Source organism: Coregonus lavaretus (assembly GCF_964263955.1).
Source record: "Coregonus lavaretus genome assembly, contig: HAP1_SCAFFOLD_889, whole genome shotgun sequence".
Lineage (NCBI taxonomy): Eukaryota > Metazoa > Chordata > Actinopteri > Salmoniformes > Salmonidae > Coregonus > Coregonus lavaretus.
Window position 1 is genome coordinate 20,001 of NW_028162044.1, and position 19,990 is coordinate 39,990.

The 19,990-nt window shown below is 47.5% G+C and overlaps 2 protein-coding genes across 2 annotated transcripts in view; one reads left to right on the top strand and one right to left on the bottom strand.

Moving 5' to 3' along the window:
* LOC311119693 (serine hydroxymethyltransferase, cytosolic-like) overlaps positions 1-4,631 on the top strand; it is a gene marked incomplete at its 5' end in the record, with an annotated part of 20,701 nt that extends 16,070 nt beyond the window's left edge. Inside the window, 2 exons of the mRNA XM_084194358.1 lie at positions 516-626; positions 2,956-4,631. Of these exons, the coding sequence (XP_084050484.1) occupies positions 516-626; positions 2,956-3,128 (284 nt within the window). The remainder of the gene's footprint in view (positions 1-515; positions 627-2,955) is intronic.
* A 9,772-nt stretch (positions 4,632-14,403) lies between these two features.
* Positions 14,404-19,990, bottom strand: part of smcr8a (Smith-Magenis syndrome chromosome region, candidate 8a) — a 33,939-nt gene continuing 28,352 nt past the window's right edge. The window contains exon 6 of the mRNA XM_084194360.1: positions 14,404-16,371. Coding sequence (XP_084050486.1) covers positions 15,522-16,371 — 850 coding nt within the window. The 3' untranslated portion in view covers positions 14,404-15,521. The remainder of the gene's footprint in view (positions 16,372-19,990) is intronic.

Consider the following 19,990-nt stretch of genomic DNA (forward strand, 5'->3'; position numbering starts at 1 on the left):
GGTGATAAGAGTGCTCTGCGTCCCAGCGGTCTGTCTGTGTGTGTGTGTATATACGTAATGTGTGTGTGTGTGTGTGTGTGTGTGTGTGGGTGATAAGAGTGCTCTGCGTCCCAGCGGTCTGTCTGTGTGTGTGTGTATATACGTAATGTGTGTGTGTGTGTGTGTGTGTGTGTATGTGTGTGTGTGTGTGTGTGTGTGTGTGTGTAGGTGATAAGAGTGCTCTGCGTCCCAGCGGTCTGTCTGTGTGTGTGTGTATATACGTAATGTGTGTGTGTGTGTGTGTGTGTGTGTGTGTGTGTGTGTGTGTGTGTGTGTGTGTGTGGGGGTGATAAGAGTGCTCTGCGTCCCAGCGGTCTGTCTGTGTGTGTGTGTATATATACGTAATGTGTGTGTGTGTGTGTGTAGGTGATAAGAGTGCTCTCCGTCCCAGTGGTCTGTCTGTGTGTGTGTGTATATACGTAATGTGTGTGTGTGTGTGTGTGTGTGTGTGTGTGTGTGTGTGTGTGTGTGTGTAGGTGATAAGAGTGCTCTCCGTCCCAGCGGTCTGAGGTTCGGCTCTCCTGCTCTGACCTCCAGAGGAATGGTGGAGGATGACTTCAGGAAGGTCGCAGAGTTCATCCACAGAGGTAACTCCTGACCTCTAACACTAACCCTCAGAGGTGACCTTTAACCCCTTGACCTCTGTGTCTAGAGGCAGTAGGTGCTGACCCTAGATGTCCAGCCAGCAGACCAAGGCCTCTCTAACCCCTTGACCTCTGTGTCTATAGGCAGTAGGTGCTGACCCTAGATGGTCCAGCCAGCAGACCAAGGCCTCTCTAACCCCTTGACCTCTGTGTCTATAGGCAGTAGGTGCTGACCCTAGATGGTCCAGCCAGCAGACCAAGGCCTCTCTAACCCCTTGACCTCTGTGTCTAGAGGCAGTAGGTGCTGACCCTAGATGTCCAGCCAGCAGACCAAGGCCCCTTTAACCCCTTGACCTCTGTGTCTAGAGGCAGTAGGTGCTGACCCTAGATGGTCCAGCCAGCAGACCAAGGCCTCTCTAACCCCTTGACCTCTGTGTCTATAGGCAGTAGGTGCTGACCCTAGATGGTCCAGCCAGCAGACCAAGGCCTCTCTAAACCCTTGACCTCTGTGTCTATAGGCAGTAGGTGCTGACCCTAGATGGTCCAGCCAGCAGACCAAGGCCTCTCTAACCCCTTGACCTCTGTGTCTATAGGCAGTAGGTGCTGACCCTAGATGGTCCAGCCAGCAGACCAAGGCCTCTCTAACCCCTTGACCTCTGTGTCTAGAGGCAGTAGGTGCTGACCCTAGATGGTCCAGCCAGCAGACCAAGGCCTCTCTAACCCCTTGACCTCTGTGTCTAGAGGCAGTAGGTGCTGACCCTAGATGGTCCAGCCAGCAGACCAAGGCCTCTCTAACCCCTTGACCTCTGTGTCTATAGGCAGTAGGTGCTGACCCTAGATGGTCCAGCCAGCAGACCAAGGCCTCTCTAACCCCTTGACCTCTGTGTCTAGAGGCAGTAGGTGCTGACCCTAGATGGTCCAGCCAGCAGACCAAGGCCTCTCTAACCCCTTGACCTCTGTGTCTAGAGGCAGTAGGTGCTGACCCTAGATGGTCCAGCCAGCAGACCAAGGCCTCTCTAACCCCTTGACCTCTGTGTCTATAGGCAGTAGGTGCTGACCCTAGATGGTCCAGCCAGCAGACCAAGGCCTCTCTAACCCCTTGACCTCTGTGTCTAGAGGCAGTAGGTGCTGACCCTAGATGGTCCAGCCAGCAGACCAAGGCCTCTCTAACCCCTTGACCTCTGTGTCTATAGGCAGTAGGTGCTGACCCTAGATGTCCAGCCAGCAGACCAAGGCCTCTCTAACCCCTTGACCTCTGTGTCTATAGGCAGTAGGTGCTGACCCTAGATGGTCCAGCCAGCAGACCAAGGCCTCTCTAACCCCTTGACCTCTGTGTCTAGAGGCAGTAGGTGCTGACCCTAGATGGTCCAGCCAGCAGACCAAGGCCTCTCTAACCCCTTGACCTCTGTGTCTATAGGCAGTAGGTGCTGACCCTAGATGGTCCAGCCAGCAGACCAAGGCCTCTCTAACCCCTTGACCTCTGTGTCTATAGGCAGTAGGTGCTGACCCTAGATGGTCCAGCCAGCAGACCAAGGCCTCTCTAACCCCTTGACCTCTGTGTCTATAGGCAGTAGGTGCTGACCCTAGATGGTCCAGCCAGCAGACCAAGGCCTCTCTAACCCCTTGACCTCTGTGTCTAGAGGCAGTAGGTGCTGACCCTAGATGGTCCAGCCAGCAGACCAAGGCCTCTCTAACCCCTTGACCTCTGTGTCTAGAGGCAGTAGGTGCTGACCCTAGATGGTCCAGCCAGCAGACCAAGGCCTCTCTAACCCCTTGACCTCTGTGTCTATAGGCAGTAGGTGCTGACCCTAGATGGTCCAGCCAGCAGACCAAGGCCTCTCTAACCCCTTGACCTCTGTGTCTATAGGCAGTAGGTGCTGACCCTAGATGGTCCAGCCAGCAGACCAAGGCCTCTCTAACCCCTTGACCTCTGTGTCTAGAGGCAGTAGGTGCTGACCCTAGATGGTCCAGCCAGCAGACCAAGGCCTCTCTAACCCCTTGACCTCTGTGTCTAGAGGCAGTAGGTGCTGACCCTAGATGGTCCAGCCAGCAGACCAAGGCCTCTCTAACCCCTTGACCTCTGTGTCTAGAGGCAGTAGGTGCTGACCCTAGATGGTCCAGCCAGCAGACCAAGGCCTCTCTAACCCCTTGACCTCTGTGTCTAGAGGCAGTAGGTGCTGACCCTAGATGTCCAGCCAGCAGACCAAGGCCTCTCTAACCCCTTGACCTCTGTGTCTAGAGGCAGTAGGTGCTGACCCTAGATGGTCCAGCCAGCAGACCAAGGCCTCTCTAACCCCCCTGACCCTCTCAACACCCTTCCTTCTCCTTACAGGGATCCAGATTACCCTGGACATCCAGGCGTCTCTGCAGCCCAAGGCGACCCTGAAGGAGTTCAAGGAGGCCCTGGCAGGGGAGGAGAAGCACCGGGAGCGGGTAGCAGAACTGAAGGGGGAGGTGGAGGCTTTCGCTGGGGGGTTCCCCATGCCGGGTCTGGAGGAACTGTAGAAGAACTGGATCTGATGGCTCTTACTGCTGGACGGCTGGCTGGCTGAGAGAGAGAGGGAGTGTATATGTGTGTTTGACAAAGTGTGAGGGAGTGTATATGTGTGTGTGTGTGTGTGTGTGTGTGTGTGAGAGGGAGTGTGTGTGTGTGTGTGTGAGGGAGTGTGTGTGTGTGTGTGTGAGAGGGAGTGTGTGTGTGTGTGTGTGAGGGAGTGTGTGTGTGTGAGGGAGTGTGTGTGTATGTGTGTGTGAGGGTGTGTGTGTGTGTGTGTGAGGGAGTGTGTGTATGTGTGTGTGAGGGTGTGTGTGTGTGTGAGGGAGTGTGTGTGTGTGTGTATGTGTGTGTGAGGGTGTGTGTGTGTGTGAGGGAGTGTGTGTGTGTGTGTGTGTGCGCTTGAGGTCTATTCCTCTACTGTTTCACCCTGTTGAATAAAGCTCCACCTCCTTTCCAACGCCTTAAAGGAAATATCCACTCAAACTATATTCTGCTGTTTGTTTCGTCAAACTAAACTAAATCCTTTATCTTGAAAAGTTGACTTTCTGACAATGCAAACCATTCTGGGACTGTATCAACAGTGGGCTAACGAAACACAAACAGCAGAATATAGTTTGAGTGGATATTTCCTTTAATAACCAATCACAGCCTTCAGAATACCTGGGCCGTTCAGCTATTGGTCCCGACAGACCTGCGACTGTGACATCGCTGTTGCTCATCCCAAATGGCATCCTGTTACCCATATAGGACACAGAGTCCACGACACGAGGGAATAGGGGGCTATTTGGGATGCATGAAGCCTCTTTGAGAAAAGTGCTTTAACTTGACTGTTTCCTTCTGTTGTCCTCTGCTTTAACTTGACTGTTTCCTTCTCTGTGGTCCTCTGCCTTAACTGACTGTTTCCTTCTCTGTCCTCTGCCTTAACTGACTGTTTCCTTCTCTGTTGTCCTCTGCCTTAACTGACTGTTTCCTTCTCTGTTGTCCTCTGCCTTAACTGACTGTTTCCTTCTCTGTTGTCCTCTGCCTTAACTGACTGTTTCCTTCTCGGTTGTCCTCTGCCTTAACTGACTGTTTCCTTCTCGGTTGTCCTCTGCCTTAACTGACTGTTTCCTTCTCTGTTGTCCTCTGCCTTAACTGACTGTTTCCTTCTGTTGTCCTCTGCCTTAACTGACTGTTTCCTTCTCGGTTGTCCTCTGCCTTAACTGACTGTTTCCTTCTCGGTTGTCCTCTGCCTTAACTGACTGTTTCCTTCTCGGTTGTCCTCTGCCTTAACTGACTGTTTCCTTCTCTGTTGTCCTCTGCCTTAACTGACTGTTTCCTTCTCGGTTGTCCTCTGCCTTAACTGACTGTTTCCTTCTCTGTTGTCCTCTGCCTTAACTGACTGTTTCCTTCTCTGTTGTCCTCTGCCTTAACTGACTGTTTCCTTCTGTTGTCCTCTGCCTTAACGGTTTCCTTCTCGGTTGTCCTCTGCCTTAACGGTTTGATGTAATAAAACTCAGATGTGTAAAACACCTCAGTCACTACAGTCTCCTTTTTTTCTTCAGAAGATGAAAGATACTGTGGACAGATTGATAGAGCTCATCATGGTTAGGTTGGATAGATGAGAGGGAATCAATGGATGTGATTAGAGCATGCATTGTGGTTAGATATAGAGTCCATCGACCATTAGGATTTGGTTCCAGATAGTGGCTTGCGAAAGTGTTCACCCCCCTTGGCATTTTTCCTATTTTGTTGCCTTACTACCTGGAATTAAAATAGATTTTTTTGGTGGGGGTTTGTATAATTTGATTTACACAACATGCCTACCACTTTTGAAGATGCAAAATATTTTTTATTGTGAAACAAACAAGAAATAAGACAAAAAAACAGAACTTGAGCGTGCATAACTATTCACCCCCCCCAAAGTCAATACTTTGTAGAGACACCTTTTGCAGCAATTACAGCTGCAAGTCTCTTGGGGTATGTTTCTATAAGCTTGGCACATCTAGCCACTGGGATTTTTGCCCATTCTTCAAGGCAAAACTGCTCCAGCTCCTTCAAGTTGGATGGGTTCCACTGGTGTACAGCAATCTTTAAGTCATACCACATATTCTCAATTGGATTGAGGTCTGGGCTTTGACTAGGCCATTCCAAGACATTTAAATGTTTGCTTTAGCAGTATGCTTAGGGCCATTGTCCTGCTAGAAGGTGAACCTCCGTCCCATTCTCAAATCTCTGGAAGACAAACAGGTTTCCCTCAAGAATTTCCCTGTATTTAGCGCCATCCTTCAATTCTGACCAGTTTCCCAGTCCCTGCCGATGAAAAACATCCCCACAGCATGATGCTGCCACCACCATGCTTCACTGTGGGGATGGTGTTCTCGGGGTGATGAGAGGTGTTGGGTTTGCGCCAGACATAGCGTTTTCCTTGATGGCCAAAAAGCTCAATTTTAGTCTCATCTGACCAGAGTACCTTCTTCCATATGTTTGGGGAGTCTCCCACATGCCTTTTGGCGAACACCAAATGTGTTTGCTTATTTCTTTCTTTAAGCAATGGCTTTTTTCTGGCCACTCTTCTGTAAAGCCCAGCTCTGTGGAGTGTACGGCTTAAAGTGGTCCTATGGACAGATACTCCAATCTCCGCTGTGGAGCTTTGCAGCTCCTTCAGGGTTATCTTTGGTCTCTTTGTTGCCTCTCTGATTAATGCCCTCCTTGCCTGGTCCGTGAGTTTTGGTGGTTGGCCCTCTCTTGGCAGGTTTGTTGTGGTGCCTTATTCTTTCAATTTTTCAATAATGGATTTAATGGTGCTCCGTGGGATGTTCAAAGTTTCAAATATTTTTTTATAACCCAACCCTGATCTGTACGTCTCCACAACTTTGTCCCTTACCTGTTTGGAGAGCTCCTTGGTCTTCATGGTGCCGCTTGCTTGGTGGTGCCCCTTGCTTAGGGGTGTTGCAGACTCTGGGGCCTTTCAGAACAGGTGTATAGATACTGAGATCATGTGACACTTAGATTGCACACAGGTGGACTTTATTTAACTAATTATGTGACATCTGAAGGTAATTGGTTGCACCAGATCTTATTTATGGGCTTCATAGCAAAGGGGGTGAATACATACGCACGCACCACTTTTCCAATATTTATTTTTTAGAATTTTTTTAAACAAGTTATTTTTTTTCCACTATTTTGTGTATGTCCATTACATGAAATCTAAATAAAAATCCACTTAAATTACAGATTGAAATGCAACAAAATAGGAAAAAACGCCAAGGGGGATGAATACTTTTGCAAGGCGCTGTACACGCACACATTCATCATGTTACCATAAAGAGAGAAAGGGATACTTAGTCAGTTACACAACTGACTGTAGCGGAACCAGCTGTGTTTTATCTTTAATATTGATCATCAGGTTGGATCTTTAATATTGATCATCAGGTTGGATCTTTAATATTGGTAATCAGGTTGGATCTTTAATATTGATCATCAGGTTGGATCTTTAATATCGATCATCAGGTTGGATCTTTAATATCGATCATCAGGTTGGATCTTTAATATTGATCATCAGGTTGGATCTTTAATATCGATCATCAGGTTGGATCTTTTAATATCGATCATCATCAGGTTGGATCTGTCTCCGTGACAACAACCAACCAATGACGGAGACTCCCAACAGCTTCAACAGCTTCAGTATTCAGTCAGCCATCGACAGAAACATTCAATCATTTAATGGAATCATAATAACAATAATCAGCATCGTGACGGTATGAACCAGACAGACATTCAGCTCTGTTTATTAACACTGGTCCAGAACGGTATGAACCAGACAGACATTCAGCTCTGTTTAACACTGGTCCAGAACGGTATGAACCAGACAGACATTCAGCTCTGTTTAACACTGGTCCAGAACGGTATGAACCAGACAGACATTCAGCTCTGTTTAACACTGGTCCAGAACGGTATGAACCAGACAGACATTCAGCTCTGTTTAACACTGGTCCAGAACGGTATGAACCAGACAGACATTCAGCTCTGTTTAACACTGGTCCAGAACGGTATGAACCAGACAGACATTCAGCTCTGTTTAACACTGGTCCAGAACGGTATGAACCAGACAGACATTCAGCTCTGTTTAACACTGGTCCAGAACGGTATGAACCAGACAGACATTCAGCTCTGTTTAACACTGGTCCAGAACGGTATGAACCAGACAGACATTCAGCTCTGTTTAACACTGGTCCAGAACGGTATGAACCAGACAGACATTCAGCTCTGTTTAACACTGGTCCAGAACGGTATGAACCAGACAGACATTCAGCTCTGTTTAACACTGGTCCAGAACGGTATGAACCAGACAGACATTCAGCTCTGTTTAACACTGGTCCAGAACGGTATGAACCAGACAGACATTCAGCTCTGTTTAACACTGGTCCAGAACGGTATGAACCAGACAGACATTCAGCTCTGTTTAACACTGGTCCAGAACGGTATGAACCAGACAGACATTCAGCTCTGTTTAACACTGGTCCAGAACGGTATGAACCAGACAGACATTCAGCTCTGTTTAACACTGGTCCAGAACGGTATGAACCAGACAGACATTCAGCTCTGTTTAACACTGGTCCAGATCATCCATGGTACAGGTGTTCTCTGGGTGGGTGAAATCCAGGACCAGAAGAATACATAATGGTATGAACCAGACAGACATTCAGCTCTGTTTAACACTGGTCCAGAACGGTATGAACCAGACAGACATTCAGCTCTGTTTAACACTGGTCCAGATCATCCATGGTACAGGTGTTCCTCTGGGTGGGTAAAATCCAGGACCAGAAGAAATACATAATGGTATGAACCAGACAGACAGGTGTTCCTCTGGGTGGGTGAAATCCAGGACCAGAACAACACTTATACATTGAGCTGAAAAACAACACGTTAAGCAGACTGTGGTAAGGCTGATCAATAGCTTCCATTCCGTTTGCATTTAGACAATCTGTAACAATCAGAAGAATAAAACACACATCCAAACATCTTGACCTTTCAAACAGACCGCATGATGGAATGACAAACAGGAAACATCCAACGTAAAAGTGTCTTTAATAGGGCGTTGGGCCACCAGCAGCCAGAACAGCTTCAATGCACCTTGGCATAGCTTCTACAAGAGGGCGGCAGGTAGCTTAGTGGTTAAGAGCGTTGTGCCAGTAACCGAAAGGTTGCTGGTTCTAATCCCCGAGCCGACTAGGTGGAAAAATCTGTCGATGTGCCCTTGAGCAAGGCACTTAACCCTAATTGCTCCTGTAAGTCGCTCTGGATAAGAGCGTCTGCTAAATGACTAAAAATGTAAATGTAAGAGTCTGGAGCTCTATTGGAGGGGATGCGATGCCGTTCTTCCACGAGGAATTCCATCATTTGGTGTTTTATTGATGGTGGTGGAAAACACCGCTCCAGAATCTCCCGTAAGTGTTGAATTGGGTTGAGGTCTGGCGACTGAGACGGCCGTGGCATATGGTTTACATCGTTTTCATGGTCATCAAACCATTCAGGGACCACTCCTGCCCTGTGGATGGGGGCCGTTGTCATCCTATCGGGGGCACAGCCATGAATGGCCTGCCCAGCATTTTTACACATGACCCCTAAGCATGATGGGATGTTAATTGCTTAATTGAGTCAGGAACCACACCTGTGTGGAAGCACCTGCTTTCAATATACGTTATCCATCATTTACACCAAGGGTTTTGGCAGATACCTATAGAACAGTAACTGGGTTCCCATCCAATTGGCGACGGATGTTCTTGCCCATATTCTAAAATCTAAAATCCGCATAAAGAAAATATGCACGTTTTTTCCCACCAATGGTGTGTTTCCACCAAACGGACTTATTGCGGATAAAAGTCAGTGGGTGATGACAGCACACACACGAAATGTACATTTTCGCTGAAGTTTTCATGTACCGAATAAAAAAATCTAAAGTTCAGTGTTTTTCTCATCACAGATAGTTTTGTCCAATAGCTAAAATGTGCCTACTCTGGTCATGGCACTTGCGCTCGAGCCAACAGCTGGCAGATACAATGGGGGTCGGATGTGGGGGTCGAATGTGGGGGTCGGATGTGGGGGTTGGATGTGGGGATCGGATGTGGGGGTCGGATGTGGGGGTAGGCTGTGGGGGTCGGATGTGGGGGTAGGATGTGGGGGTGGGGGTCGGCTGTGGGGGTAGGCTGTGGGGGTAGGCTGTGGGGGTCGGCTGGTCTACATAATTAGATTATTATGGATAAGAGCGAGAATGGTTTTATTTGTCAAACGGCAGTCGAGCATCATGTCACCAGAATAATACCCACGATATTTACTGGAAAGGAGCATCTGACACCAATGTAGAGAATTCAGGGGGACTCGAATCCGGGTCCAGCGACTATCAAGCCAAGACCTTAACCATTACGCCAAGAGGTCCGAACCCATTGACGGAGGTCGCTAGGTGTTGGGTTAAGGTTGCTACGATATTCTCGCTCTTACCCTTAAATCTCATCACGTAGACTAGCCTACCCACGCTGTAGACCAGGGATCATCAACTAGATTCAGGGCGGCAGGTAGCTTAGTGGGTAAGAGCGTTGTGCCAGTAACCGAAAGGTCGCTGGTTCTAATCCCCGAGCCGACTAGGTGAAAAATCTGTCGATGTGCCCTTGAGCAAGGCACTTAACCCTAATTGCTCCTGTAAGTCGCTCTGGATAAGAGCGTCTGCTAAATGACTAAAAATGTTTTTTTTTTAATGTAAATTCAGCCGCGGTCTGATTTTCTATTGAGCGGGATAGTCAGGGGGCCGGAAAACATAATTACATATAATTTGTAGACTGAAAATTGACCGCAAGATGCCCAAAACGATATATTTGACTGAAACATAATACTTTCAAAACTTGCTTACGTTTCTATATGATCACATACTGAATATCTCTCTATTATGAATACTTTGGAACAGATTTCCATAATTAAAAATCACTCGGAGCTGATTTGCTGGTGTTTCTTACAGTCTTGTGTTTCCCCGCCCAAAAAAAACTATGATGCAACAGTTTTTTGTGACAAAGCTATTGGTAGAGTTGAAAATGTGACACTGAACTTTAGATTTTTATTGGGTACATGAAAACTTAAAAGCGAAAAAAATGTACATTTTGTGGTCACTACGTCGTCACCCCACTGATTTTTTTATCAGCAACAAGTCCGTTTGGTGGAAAATTAGCATATTTTCTTCATGAGGATTTTTGAATATTGGTATGAAAACCTGTCACCAATTGGATGGAAACCTAGCTTCTATATGCGCATAAAAGGCCATTTCCACCACCATTTCTCGCATGATTAAATTTTACCGACACAAACCATGTCAAACAAATAAGTTATGTCTGCATTTATAAAATTGTACCGAAACTACCTGTTTCCCATTAACATTTATATGGTATGACTATACTCACATAAAAACTGTGGATGAAAACGTGGTTTATGATTCAGAACTACAGTAGGAATGAGTGCGGTTCTGTGGGAATTTATAAATTTTTTATTTAACCTTTATTTAACTAGGCAAGTCAGTTAAGAACAAAATTCTTATTTACAATGGACGGCCTACACCGGCCAAACCCGGACGACGCTGGGCCAATTGTGCGCCGCCCTATGGGACTCCCAATCACGGGCCGGTTGTGATACAGCCTGGAATCGAACCAGGGGGTCTGTAGTGACGCCTCAAGCACTGAGATGCAGTGCCTTAAGACCGCTGTGACACTCGGGAGCCCAATGTCAGACCTCAGAATGTCTAATTCCAGAGATGTGGTGGATCCGGTAACGGTCAGGTAACAGGTCATAGATCGATGATTACTTCACCTCTATGGCACTGGAGTTACAGTCGTCCTAGCAACGACACGTCAACAACAACAACAACAACAACAACAAACAGTTGGTCAATATCTCAGTTTTAAAAAACGGTGGTCGTCATGGCAACGTTTTTTAAAAACAAACTTGTTACACCCTCATGCTGACATCACAACACTCCCACAACATTACTATGACAACCTTCAGACAACAGTTTTCAATATTTCACATTTAGTCGTAAAAAAAAAAAAAAAAAAAGTGTCCAGGAAGACGCTGGATGGTTACTATGGAGAAAGTGGTTGGCGCCGCCCGTTAGCACTTTAGTTAGGAACATACAGGGAAGGAACCAGCCACACCGGGAACCAAATTTGAAATGGAATTTTGATTTGATTGATTAGTATCCCCATTAGCCAACTGCAATACATTGAATACACGGAGCAGGGTGGGGGGGAATTTTTTTTATTAAAAAAATCGCATAAGAAAACTATTTAAAATGTATTTTCGGAAGGGCTGTGGTCACCATTCACGTAATCCATTAAAGCAGCGTTTTCCCAAACTCGGGTCCTCGGGACCCCAATGGGTGAACGTTTTGGTTTTTTGGTCCTAGCACTACACAGCTTGATTTAAATAATCAACTAATCATCAAGCTTTGATTATTTGAAATCAGCTGTGCACCCATTAGCGTCCCCCAGGAACCAGTTTGGGAAACGCTGCATTAAATATATAGACGGTATTGGGGAGCTATTTCATCGTTTTATTGTTGTTTTTTGGGCTACATAACACTGGTAACTCTTCCAATTTTTATTCCAGGTTGCATATCACAATATTTAAGCGCATATCGAAATGGTCTGCTCTGCCCATAAGTCACACCAAACGCAGGGTGTTTGCTATAAGATTGAAATGGGGAAAATAATGTACCCATGAAAATAGCTCTCCAATATCAAATAGCTCCCCAATAACGGCTGATGTATATATTGAATGTATTACATGTATGGTGACCACAGCCCTTCCGAAAATACATTTAAAATCGTGTTTTAATGCTCCATGTATTCCATTTAAATCGTGTTTTAATGCTCCATGTATTCCATTTAAATCGTGTTTTAATGCTCCATGTATTCCATTTAAATCGTGTTTTAATGCTCCATGTATTCCATTTAAATCGTGTTTTAATGCTCCATGTATTCCATTTCAAATTTGGCTCCCAGTGTGGGCTTTACTTTCAGGCTGTTATGATGCATCTGACAGCTCCTTCTCTGTGTAGAGTACCACGGTATAGTCACAATACCCATAAAACCTAGCGGTCAAACAGGGAAATGGTTTAAATCGTTTTTTTTCCAGAATTAAAAACTGTTCCCATAGGGGATTTCAGAAACACTTCAAATAAGGGCTGTGTTTCGTGTCGGCTGACCCCTGACGTGACCTTTTGATAACCGTGTAAATCTCTCTAGGACAAGGTGGATTATCAATACAGTCGTCTGTATTTACCCCCCCCCCCAAAAAAAAAATGTTATGCTAATTATCTGCTAATGTGGCTATCATAAAGAACTACAAAGAGGATCTGGACGAGACAGCCGAATCGAGGTAAAGGTACGAATCTCTGGATTAACTACCTGTTAGCTAAATATAGTAGCTAAAGTTTTTTAAATTGACACAAAACCTGTTAGCAAAGGAGTCAGCTAGAGATGACGTGCAGGAGCTGTGGCAGGGACTTGTAGTTTTGCATGACGTTTATCAAAACGTCACGCCAAGGGTAAGCCTGCACGAAACACAGCCCTTATTTTAAGTGTTTCTAAAATCAACAACAAACAGTTGGTCAATATCTCAGTTTAAAAAACGGTGGTCGTCATCGCAACGTTTTTTAAAAACAAACTTGTTACACCCTCATGCTGACATCACAACACAAAACGATTGGAACCATTTCCCCTGTTTGACCGCTAGGTCTTGTGGGTATTATGACACCTTCCGCTGTGGGGGTTCTATATGTATAGACCCTGGATAGCTGACAGTGGGGGCTGTTTTGAAGCCCTCTTGGCACTCAATAGTAAAATATATATTATTTCGGAAGCTATAGAAATGCATTTAAATGTCTACATTCATTTCTGACACGTTTATTCTATTCCTATGGAGGGCTGCTAATATCCATTCATTCCTATGGAGGGCTGCTCCTAATAAGGAGGGGCAATATGGCCCAATTCACAGCATCAGCAATCCAAGGTTTATATATCTGTCATTGGTAATAGAGGCGGTAAAGAGCTAAATCGAACTCGACCCCCCCTCCCCCCCAAAAAAATGGAATGCCCTTGCCATGGAAACGTGCGGGGTGGGGGGGGGGGGGAAGATCCCAAATCTCCTCATTGTCCCCCGGCAAAATTAGCCTAGATTTTTATGCTATGGTTTATATGTGTATTTCACACTATGTTTGAGGTAAAAATCAGAGTATAACGCCTGTATGGACGTCAACACCAACTCATGTTCATGTCATCGTCGCCAATCAACTGCATTAGTTAAAAAAACGACTAGACTACCATCAACGATTTCTGTATGCTAGATATGCTAACCAGCTTATACGAACGGGAGTTAGCATTTAGAAGTCACTTCTTCTAAAACTTGAAAAAGGGAAAACTTCTACATGTTATGCAGTGGGAAAACAGCCAAATATATATATCCCAAATCGGACTTAAGTAAGCACATCGTGGTCCTGTTACACTGCATAAATCATGACTGATTTGACGAATATCAGATGTGTTGAAACGGGCACCAATCTGGTCCTTTCACAGCTTCAATGTTCCTAGCGCTGTAGTGGTTCTGGGGGACAACATGCAACGTCACGCAAGACTGACCGACACTAACACACACAGCACATGCATCATTAACATCTCTCACACACACACACACACACACACACACACACACACACACACACACACACACACACACACACTTCTCGCTCAGATCAGAAGGACGGCTCTTAGTGACTGTCACTCAATCAACATCAGTGTCCAGGTTTTACCCGGATAGGACATTCGTCAGGAGGAGGAGACTGACAGCCATCCATCTCCAACCTAGAGTGAATCTCCTAACCCTCAGTCTCTTCCTGATCCCTAAGGAGGAGACTGACAGCCATCCATCTCCAACCTAGAGTGAATCTCCTAACCCTCAGTCTCTTCCTGATCCCTAAGGAGGAGGAGACAGACAGCCAGCCATCTCCAACCTAGAGTGGATCTCCTAACCCTCAGTCTCTTCCTGATACCAAAGGAGGAGACAGACAGCCATCCATCTCCAACCTAGAGTGGATCTCCTAACCCTCAGTCTCTTCCTGATACCTAAGGAGGAGACTGACAGCCAGCCATCTCCAACCTAGAGTGGATCTCCTAACCCCCAGTCTCTTCCTGATACCAAAGGAGGAGACAGACAGCCATCCATCTCCAACCTAGAGTGAATCTCCTAACCCTCAGTCTCTTCCTGATACCTAAGGAGGAGACTGACAGCCATCCATCTCCAACCTAGAGTGGATCTCCTAACCCTCAGTCTCTTCCTGATACCTAAGGAGGAGACAGACAGCCATCCATCTCCAACCTAGAGTGGATCTCCTAACCCTCAGTCTCTTCCTGATACCTAAGGAGGAGGAGACTGACAGCCAGCCATCTCCAACCTAGAGTGGATCTCCTAACCCCCAGTCTCTTCCTGATACCTAAGGAGGAGGAGACAGACAGCCATCCATCTCCAACCTAGAGTGAATCTCCTAACCCCCAGTCTCTTCCTGATACCTAAGGAGGAGGAGACAGACAGCCATCCATCTCCAACCTAGAGTGAATCTCCTAACCCCCAGTCTCTTCCTGATACCTAAGGAGGAGACAGACAGCCATCCATCTCCAACCTAGAGTGAATCTCCTAACCCTCAGTCTCTTCCTGATACCTAAGGAGGAGACAGACAGCCATCCATCTCCAACCTAGAGTGAATCTCCTAACCCTCAGTCTCTTCCTGATACCTAAGGAGGAGACAGACAGCCATCCATCTCCAACCTAGAGTGGATCTCCTAACCCCCAGTCTCTTCCTGATACCTAAGGAGGAGGAGACAGACAGCCATCCATCTCCAACCTAGAGTGAATCTCCTAACCCCCAGTCTCTTCCTGATACCTAAGGAGGAGACAGACAGCCATCCATCTCCAACCTAGAGTGAATCTCCTAACCCTCAGTCTCTTCCTGATACCTAAGGAGGAGACAGACAGCCATCCATCTCCAACCTAGAGTGGATCTCCTAACCCCCAGTCTCTTCCTGATACCTAAGGAGGAGGAGACAGACAGCCATCCATCTCCAACCTAGAGTGAATCTCCTAACCCCCAGTCTCTTCCTGATACCTAAGGAGGAGGAGACAGACAGCCATCCATCTCCAACCTAGAGTGAATCTCCTAACCCTCAGTCTCTTCCTGATCCCTAAGGAGGAGGAGACAGACAGCCATCCATCTCCAACCTAGAGTGAATCTCCGCAGATCTTCTCCTCCCATGTTGTTTTGAGGAGGTGAGTAGAGAGAGACGCGAGGGCTCAGGCTAGGAGATTCCACTTCCAGTCAGAGTTTCAGATCAGATCTTGTATAGGAGACTGGTAGTGTAGTTAAAGGTGAAGCTGGGTGGTGCTCTGCCCCTAGTAGCAGACTGAAGGATGGCAGGGTCTATGCCCTGCTCTGGGATTATAGCGCCCCCTGTGGTAAAGTCTAGGTACTGCTCTGTATTCACTCCAGTACTAGACTCAGGGTCTTGTTGGGTTATAGCGCCCCCAGTGGTAGGGTCTAGGTACTGCTCTGTATTCACTCTGCCTCCAGTACTAGACTCAGGGTCTTGTTGGGTTATAGCGCCCCCTGTGGTAGAGTCTAGGTACTGCTCTGTATTCACTCTGCCTCCACTACTAGACCCAGTGTCTTGTTGGGTAATAGCGCCCCCTGTGGCAGGGTCTAGTATGTCGTTAGGTTCCAGGTCCCGCCGTGTGGTTACGGGCGTGCTGTCTGTCTCCGGGTAGGGTTGTGTCGTGACAGCTCCCCCTGTGGTGCCGTCCAGGTACTGCAGCGTGATCAGCCGACTGAGGTACATCAGGATGGAACAGTCGTCTTCCCCGAGCCTGAGCTGATCCCTCAGGAAGCCCCGCTTCCTGTCCTCTACTTCCCGCCTCTGCTCCTGGTGGCTGATGGGAAGGTGGAGGTGGTGTGTAAAGCTGATGAGGAAGGCCCGGGCAGCCAGTCTACTGAGCGTGCTCTGTAGATGCAGGAAGTAGGTGGAGCCTCGGCGGAGGCGGGTGCGGTGGTCCGTCACGTTGGCCAGGAGGGTTCCGCTGTAGCCGGGGCAACGGAGGGTCTTCTGGTCAGCGTCCAGGACGGAGATGTAACGGCTGTAGCGAGACAGAGAGCAAAGCATGCTGGTCCCCACGGGAGACGCCATCCTGGAGGGAAAAAAAGGGAGGGAGAGCTTCAATGAGTCTGAATGAGATGTACGGTGCCTAGTGAAAGTCTTTAAAAAAAAATCAATATTTTTGATTGATCAATGGGGGAAAAAAATCCCCATTTAATGCACTTCTAGATTTTAATTTAAGGCTGCAAAATGTGAAAACTATGCAAAGTGTGTGTAGACTTTCATTAGGAACTGTCTGTATGGGTAGGAGCTAGGAGGAGGCACGTCTACTGTCTGTATGGGTAGGAGCTAGGAGGAGGCACGTCTACTGTCTGTATGGGTAGGAGCTAGGAGGAGGCACGTCTACTGTATTTAGGGTAGGAGCTAGGAGGAGGCACGTCTACTGTCTGTATGGGTAGGAGCTAGGAGGAGGCACGTCTACTGTCTGTATGGGTAGGAGCTAGGAGGAGGCACGTCTACTGTCTGTATGGGTAGGAGCTAGGAGGAGGCACGTCTACTGTATTTAGGGTAGGAGCTAGGAGGAGGCACGTCTACTGTATTTAGGGTAGGAGCTAGGAGGAGGCACGTCTGTCTGTATGGGTAGGAGCTAGGAGGAGGCACGTCTACTGTCTGTATGGGTAGGAGCTAGGAGGAGGCACGTCTACTGTCTGTAGGGGTAGGAGCTAGGAGGAGGCACGTCTACTGTATTTAGGGTAGGAGCTAGGAGGAGGCACGTCTACTGTCTGTATGGGTAGGAGCTAGGAGGAGGCACGTCTACTGTCTGTATGGGTAGGAGCTAGGAGGAGAAACGTCTACTGTATTTAGGGTAGGAGCTAGGAGGAGGCACGTCTACTGTATTTAGGGTAGGAGCTAGGAGGAGGCACGTCTACTGTCTGTATGGGTAGGAGCTAGGAGGAGGCACGTCTACTGTCTGTATGGGTAGGAGCTAGGAGGAGGCACGTCTACTGTCTGTATGGGTAGGAGCTAGGAGGAGGCACGTCTACTGTCTGTATGGGTAGGAGCTAGGAGGAGGCACGTCTACTGTCTGTATGGGTAGGAGCTAGGAGGAGGCACGTCTACTGTCTGTATGGGTAGGAGCTAGGAGGAGGCACGTCTACTGTATTTAGGGTAGGAGCTAGGAGGAGGCACGTCTACTGTCTGTATGGGTAGGAGCTAGGAGGAGGCACGTCTACTGTCTGTATGGGTAGGAGCTAGGAGGAGGCACGTCTACTGTCTATATGGGTAGGAGCTAGGAGGAGGCACGTCTACTGTATTTAGGGTAGGAGCTAGGAGGAGGCACGTCTACTGTATTTAGGGTAGGAGCTAGGAGGAGGCACGTCTACTGTATTTAGGGTAGGAGCTAGGAGGAGGCACGTCTACTGTATTTAGGGTAGGAGCTAGGAGGAGGCACGTCTACTGTATTTAGGGTAGGAGCTAGGAGGAGGCACGTCTACTGTCTGTATGGGTAGGAGCTAGGAGGAGGCACGTCTACTGTCTGTATGGGTAGGAGCTAGGAGGAGGCACGTCTACTGTCTGTATGGGTAGGAGCTAGGAGGAGGCACGTCTACTGTATTTAGGGTAGGAGCTAGGAGGAGGCACGTCTACTGTATTTAGGGTAGGAGCTAGGAGGAGGCACGTCTACTGTCTGTAGGGTAGGAGCTAGGAGGAGGCACGTCTACTGTATTTAGGGTAGGAGCTAGGAGGAGGCACGTCTACTGTATTTAGGGTAGGAGCTAGGAGGAGGCACGTCTACTGTATTTAGGGTAGGAGCTAGGAGGAGGCACGTCTACTGTCTGTATGGGTAGGAGCTAGGAGGAGGCACGTCTACTGTCTGTATGGGTAGGAGCTAGGAGGAGGCACGTCTACTGTCTGTAGGGTAGGAGCTAGGAGGAGGCACATCTACTGTCTGTATGGGTAGGAGCTAGGAGGAGGCACGTCTACTGTCTGTAGGGTAGGAGCTAGGAGGAGGCACGTCTACTGTCTGTAGGGTAGGAGCTAGGAGGAGGCACGTCTACTGTCTGTATGGGTAGGAGCTAGGAGGAGGCACGTCTACTGTCTGTATGGGTAGGAGCTAGGAGGAGGCACGTCTACTGTCTGTATGGGTAGGAGCTAGGAGGAGGCACGTCTACTGTATTTAGGGTAGGAGCTAGGAGGAGGCACGTCTACTGTCTGTATGGGTAGGAGCTAGGAGGAGGCACGTCTACTGTCTGTATGGGTAGGAGCTAGGAGGAGGCACGTCTACTGTCTGTATGGGTAGGAGCTAGGAGGAGGCACGTCTACTGTCTGTATGGGTAGGAGCTAGGAGGAGGCACGTCTACTGTCTGTATGGGTAGGAGCTAGGAGGAGGCACGTCTACTGTCTGTAGGGTAGGAGCTAGGAGGAGGCACGTCTACTGTATTTAGGGTAGGAGCTAGGAGGAGGCACGTCTACTGTCTGTATGGGTAGGAGCTAGGAGGAGGCACGTCTACTGTATTTAGGGTAGGAGCTAGGAGGAGGCACGTCTACTGTCTGTATGGGTAGGAGCTAGGAGGAGGCACGTCTACTGTCTGTATGGGTAGGAGCTAGGAGGAGGCACGTCTACTGTCTGTATGGGTAGGAGCTAGGAGGAGGCACGTCTACTGTCTGTATGGGTAGGAGCTAGGAGGAGGCACGTCTACTGTCTGTATGGGTAGGAGCTAGGAGGAGGCACGTCTACTGTCTGTAGGGTAGGAGCTAGGAGGAGGCACGTCTACTGTATTTAGGGTAGGAGCTAGGAGGAGGCACGTCTACTGTCTGTAGGGTAGGAGCTAGGAGGAGGCACGTCTACTGTATTTAGGGTAGGAGCTAGGAGGAGGCACGTCTACTGTCTGTAGGGGTAGGAGCTAAGAGGAGGCACGTCTACTGTATTTAGGGTAGGAGCTAGGAGGAGGCACGTCTGGACTAGGATAGTTTTAAACAGGAAGGACGGTATATAGGCTAGTTATAAACAGGAAGGACTGTATATAGGCTAGTTATAAACAGGAAGGACTGTATATAGACTAGTTATAAACAGGAAGGACTGTATATAGGCTAGTTATAAACAGGAAGGACTGTATATAGACTAGTTATAAACAGGAAGGACTGTATATAGGCTAGTTATAAACAGGAAGGACTGTATATAGGCTAGTTATAAACAGGAAGGACTGTATATAGACTAGTTATAAACAGGAAGGACTGTATATAGACTAGTTATAAACAGGAAGGACTGTATATAGGCTAGTTATAAACAGGAAGGACTGTATATAGACTAGTTATAAACAGGAAGGACTGTATATAGGCTAGTTATAAACAGGAAGTGGACTGTATATAGGCTAGTTATAAACAGGAAGGACTGTATATAGGCTAGTTATAAACAGGAAGTGGACTGTATATAGGCTAGTTATAAACAGGAAGGACTGTATATAGACTAGTTATAAACAGGAAGGACTGTATATAGACTAGTTATAAACAGGAAGGACTGTATATAGACTAGTTATAAACAGGAAGGACTGTATATAGACTAGTTATAAACAGGAAGGACTGTATATAGACTAGTTATAAACAGGAAGTGGACTGTATATAGGCTAGTTATAAACAGGAAGGACTGTATATAGGCTAGTTATAAACAGGAAGGACTGTATATAGACTAGTTATAAACAGGAAGGACTGTATAT